The sequence below is a fragment of the Xyrauchen texanus genome, chromosome 8 (assembly GCF_025860055.1).
Source record: "Xyrauchen texanus isolate HMW12.3.18 chromosome 8, RBS_HiC_50CHRs, whole genome shotgun sequence".
NCBI classification, from domain to species: domain Eukaryota; kingdom Metazoa; phylum Chordata; class Actinopteri; order Cypriniformes; family Catostomidae; genus Xyrauchen; species Xyrauchen texanus.
Window position 1 is genome coordinate 11324863 of NC_068283.1, and position 6000 is coordinate 11330862.

The 6000-nt window shown below is 35.0% G+C and overlaps 1 protein-coding gene across 1 annotated transcript in view; it reads left to right on the forward strand.

The window, feature by feature from the left end:
- The window catches only part of hs3st3b1a (heparan sulfate (glucosamine) 3-O-sulfotransferase 3B1a), a 41491-nt gene extending 36251 nt beyond the window's left edge, over positions 1-5240 (forward strand). Inside the window, exon 2 of the mRNA XM_052132838.1 lies at positions 3495-5240. Within this exon, the coding sequence (XP_051988798.1) occupies positions 3495-4113 (619 nt within the window). The 3' untranslated portion in view covers positions 4114-5240. The remainder of the gene's footprint in view (positions 1-3494) is intronic.
- The last annotated feature ends 760 nt before the right edge of the window (positions 5241-6000 follow it).

The window sequence follows — 6000 nt, forward strand, 5'->3', positions numbered from 1 at the left end:
CAGCACGAGCCATGATGTCCGAGTCGTGACTCTTTTGAACAGGATCATTTTAATGAATTACCCCAAAATATTCATAAATTGGTTTTGAAATCGGAAGCGAGTTAAAGGTTTGAATCAAAGTCACTTCATCAGCGAATCATAGAGAAAATTAGTAGTCAGTGAGTTAACAACTGACAACCTCACTGAACTGTGAGTCAGACTGTGAAAAGGTTATTAATTCGGTCCAATGGAGGTGTCAGAAGATAACAAAGCAGGTTCAAGGTCAGGTTTTTAATTTGCAGTATTTTCACACTGATGAAGGTAACCGTCATTATAAATATAAAGGAAATAAATCTCAGACGCACTGAGAACCGAGAATTGTAACTGGAATGTGTACTTAAGGTTCATTAAACTTAACATCAGCCTAATTACTGATTAATTGTTTGTATGGCAATGTGAAATTTAAGATCCAAATTTACAATTTAGTTTTCTTTTAAATTAATTAATAAAGTTCTAAAACATTCCAATATGTCGCATAAACATTACTGATTATTGTGGCGCATAATGAATATAATAACTTGAAGGGAGAACATGAGAGATTGTTAAATAATCTTTATTGATTGTTGGGATCATTTTGATTTTGACTGTGTCACTAGAGAAAAGGCAAAAAGTTTGTTTTAAAAATTCTTGTTTACCAGAATAGCACAAAGGGCCGTTTCTGAGTACATGAGGGCCCTAGGCAAAATCCTACTTGGAGAACAAATGATTAAATAATTCTTAAAACATTTTAAATAAAATTATTAGGCCTGCATAAGATGCCGTTTAGATGCTGTTTTTCAAAAAAGCATTTAAATTTACATGATAAAACATAAAATAATGTGTTGTCGTAGTGCTTTCATTATAGCACAGGGTGAATAGAATTTCCAAATAACTCCTTTAGGTTTTTATTAGCATTTTCCATACTGTCCCAAATATATCGGAATTGGGGTGTAGTTAAATATGCGACATTACGCACCAATCTTTAGTTTTCTGGTTATTATTGGTATTTTGGTATTACAATCAATTGCAATTTGAACTAGCTTCTTTATCTGGGCCGCCAATCACAGTAAGAAAAAACTAAGAATATTTTAACACTGATTTAAAAAGATCTGCTGATTAGGCTTTCTATCTTGCTTCTGTATAATCATCTAAATCAAGCAATTCTGTAATTTCGCAACCACAGTAAAAACAAAATTTTGGCTTCTAATTGTTTTATTTTAGAAACCAATGATTCTGTAGTAATTTTTTGGCATTTACAGTTGAAGTTTACAAACACTTAAGTTGAAGTAATTAAATACAATTTTCTAAACATTCCACAGATTTATTATTAGCAAACAATGGCAAGACATTTAGGACATCTACTTTGTGCATGATGCAAGTAATTTTTCAAACAATTGTTTACAGACAGATTGTTTCACTTTTAATTGACAATATCACAATTCCAGTGGGTCAGAAGTTTACATATACTAAGTTAACTGTGTCTTTAAGCAGCTTGAAAAATTCCAGAAAATTATGTCAAGCATTTAGACAATGAGCTTCTGATAGGAGGTGTACTGAATTGGAGGTGTACCTGTGGATGTATTTTAAGGCCTACCTTCAAACTCAGAGCCTCTTTGCTTGACATCATGGGAAAATCAAAAGAAATAAGCCAAGACCTCAGAAAAAACATTGTGGACATCCACAAGTCTGGTTCACAGTAAAACGAGTCCTATATCGACATAACTTGAAAGGCTGCTCAGCAAGGAAGAAGCCACTGCTCCAAAATCACAATAAAAAAGCCAGACTACAGTTTGCAAGTGCACATGGGGACAAAGATCTTACTTTTTGGAGAAATGTCCTCTGGTCTGATGAAACAAAACTTTAACAGTTTGGCCATAATGACCATCATTATGTTTGGAGGAAAAAGGGTGAGGCTTGCAAGCCGAAGAACACCATCCCAGGCATGAAGCATGGGGATGGCAGCATCATGTTGCGGGGGTGCTTTGCTGCAGGAGGGACTGGTGCACTTCACAAAATATATGGCATCATGAGGAAGGCAAATTGTGTGGCTATATTGAAGCAACATAACAAGACTTCAGCCATGAAGTTAAAGCTCGGGCACAAATGGGTCTTCCAAATGGACAATGACCCCAAGCATACCTCTTATGGTGAGAAGCTTGTGGAAGGCTACCCAAAAAGTTTGACCCAAGTTAAACAATTTAAAAGCAATGCTACCAAATACTAACAAAGTGTAAGTAAACTTCTGACCCACTGGGAATGTGATGAAAGAAATAAAAGCTGAAATAAATAATTCTCTCCACTATTATTCTGTCATTTCACATTCTTAACATAAAGTAGTGATCCTAACTGACCTAAGACAGGGAATATTTTCTACAATTAAATGTGAGTTTAAATGTATTTGGTTAAGGTGTATGTAAACTTCTGACTTCAACTGTACTTGCTATCACATTGCTGAAACTGAATTCTAAATCTTTTAAAGAGTTTGAAAAACAAATCTGCAAATTTAGTGACTAACTCTTCCTCTGAAGCTCTAATAGAACACAACAGTGCCCATCCACTTTTTCAGGCTTCTTGGTTCCGGAAGTATGTTTTAACTTAAGTATGTTAAGTTTTCTCCATTCATATGTTCAATAAGGATTTCATAAAATGCTTTCGAGTTCTAATCAATAAACCAAACTAAACAGCTCAGAGGTGAATCACAAAATTACAAGCTCTGATTTGAAGCAAAAAATAAATATGTATTTTAAAAATCACACAAAACGTCAAAGGTACTTAATGTCTTTAATGGGGAATAAACAAAAATTCCATGAAACATTGCGAGTGATGTGATCGAATTAAAATAATGGAAATACATAAAACTGCTGATTTTAGGTTGTTGATTATGCAAGGCAAAACTCTTTTGGAGTGCTTTGTTTGCCGCTATTCTCTGATAAGTGAATTTTCCCCCTCGGAATCTCCTATAGTGTGGTTATTCACCTGGAATTATGCTATAAAACATGTTGTTGTTTTTGTTTTTTAAATTAAATTGAAATAACTCTTATAGATGGCCTTTAATTTGGAGCATATACCATCAATTAACAACCTAGGAGCTCACAGTAAGGTTTTTATATTCACACTTAAGGTTCTATATGTAATCATTAAAAATCAATTTCCATATAGAAAAAACAATGCGATTTTTACTTCCAGAACCAGATTTTGCGCTCTATTGTAGCAATTTGTAAATATTCTAAATATAATTTTACTATTTTTGTGTGAAATATGAATCAGACAGTCTATGAGTGATCCATAGGCGTGTCGTCTGAGACTGAGTATATCCTCTTTGAGACAGGGAACCGCTTTGGGGGCTTTGTTAGGACAACAGAAAAAGTCTGTGTGTAGATGAACCATGATCGTCCTGCTGTTTTTCATATTAGTGTGTCTATCAGAATGTGTTTTAAGTATGAATACTTACCCTCCCTGTGCCTCTATGCTCGTAGGGAACTAATGCCGAAGACTTTGGAGGGTCAGCTGACCATGGAGAAGACACCGAGCTACTTTGTAACCAAGGAGGTTCCAGGCCGGATCCATGCCATGTCCAAGGACACCAAGCTGATAGTTGTGGTTAGAGACCCCGTAACCCGGGCGATTTCGGACTACACGCAGACCCGCTCAAAGAAACCCGACATCCCTTCCTTTGAGAGCTTGACTTTTAAGAACATCACAGGAAATATAATAGACACCTCATGGAGCGCTGTTCAGATCGGCATGTATGCCAGACATCTGGAGCGATGGCTGCAGTTCTTCCCCATGAGCCAGTTGTTGTTTGTGAGTGGGGAGCGACTGATCAGCGACCCCGCAGGAGAGATGGCCCATGTACAGCATTTCCTGGGCCTTAGAAGAGTAGTCTCACACAAACACTTCCACTTTAACCCCGCCAAGGGCTTCCCCTGCCTCAAAAGGCCCGAAAGCAACAGCAAACCGCACTGCCTCGGCAAAACAAAAGGCCGGACACACCCAAACATTGATCCGGATGTGATTCAAAGATTGAGAGACTTCTACAAGCCCTTTAACAAAAAGTTCTTCCATATGACAGGCCAGGATTTTGGCTGGGACTGAGATTTTTTTTTTTGGAAGATAATTAATTGTAAGAAGTCTATTTTATCCTAATTTATTTGAGAGTAAAATACTCACTTAGCTGCCTATTGCTGCCTATTGTTGTTGTACAAACTGTAAGTTTCTACTTGATACATTCCAGTTGAATCTGTAAGCATGATATTTAATAAGCTTGATCATTTGTGTTTTCAAATTTGTTTGACAAAGGAAAAAAGCACAATGTAACTAATTACGGGTATATTATAAATCTCTTTGTCCTGCACAGAGAGAATATTCTGATCAATTCTTAATTCCGTTGCGTAATAGGGCCTCATATTTCTTTTAATAAACATATTATTTAATCTGTTACACAAGAATACGACCATACCATCATTTATTTTCTTTACGGACCTAAAGTTTAAAGGGTCAGTATTTCGTTTCAGTTTTTCCAAAGCCACTTTTGAAGGATCAATACGCATAAAGTTATTCAACATTATGGAAAAAAATAAACATTTATTGTCTGGCACCATTTTTATGACCCCAGCTATATGTTTAACATGATTTATGTAAATATACATCAGCATTAAGCACAAAAGGGGAATACACTAAGTAGGAAGCGAAAGCTATTTGTATGCCGCAATTTCCCGTATTGACTTTATTTATATGCATGGTGCAGCACGATACCAGTGGATATAATAACTGGTTTTACCCCAGAAACTGTGTATTACATTAGTGCACAATACTCCGAGTCTGTATTTGCATTTGTGTGGTGTGATTGCAGTTCTTGTTACATGATTAAGAAGAGAAATGGAGGCAAAAAGTTCTTTTGAATTTCTGTTACACAGAAAAGCACAAACACCTCTGTCTAAATTATGGCCTCATATGACTGTAAGACCTTTCATAAAACCTCAGTATTTGAAAATCTGAGGGCCTTTTCAGAATGAATATAATAGGGACAAGTTCAGTTAACTTGTTTCATTACTTGCAAGAATTGCAAAAAGGGAAAGTGGAACTTCTCGTCATATTTTTAATTTTTTTTCATACATCAATGGTTGAGTTTTATTCAACCCTTTTTATGTACTTTCAAAATTGACTTATTGTATCAGGCTCAAATGTTGTCTGCCACTTGTTTTTATAACTAATTAGATAAAATGAGTAAAAAATTATTGTGTTAATTTTTTTTGTTTCTTCAAACCAAACAGTCTGGCAGGGGTGCAAAACACAGAGTATTTTTATGTCGTGAAGAAATAAACCCTATTTTTACTGGAGCGTAACATGTCTTCTCTTCTATTGTGTGCTTTATTGACCCAATAGATGGTTGGCATGATAGTCAGTTTGTGTAAAGTATTATGATACCATATATATACTGTACATGCATGCATTAAAGTCTGGTAGCTCATGCATACTGAAAATAAGGGGTGGATTACACTTTGGTTCAATAGTAACATTACGCAGCCTCATTACTTTATATAATGCTTGAGTGATCTGTAGTTAACATTAATTCAAATAGTTAGAAGAGTCATGAAACCTTTATATATGTTCATATTTTAATGTACATATATACTGATCTGTAAGTGTGAAATAATGTTTTTAATCCCAACACTAATGGGAATTATTATAAAGGGATATTTAGTTATACACAATTTACCTCAAAATGGTGAATGCAATGTAATCAAACCTAGTTATTAAATCAGTAAAATTACCACTGTAAAACCTAGTAATGTGTTTCATGTGGTAACATCTAAATTAACTGGGTTTTATTCAATTAAACATTATTTTATGTGACTAAATCAACCTGACTAAATTAGGTTACACCAACAGAAGTATTTTTAAGGGTCACAAGGTAGAAATAGCTCTGCAAACAAACATTTTATTTTATTTTTATAGTGCATGATGTTGAAGCATGCAAAT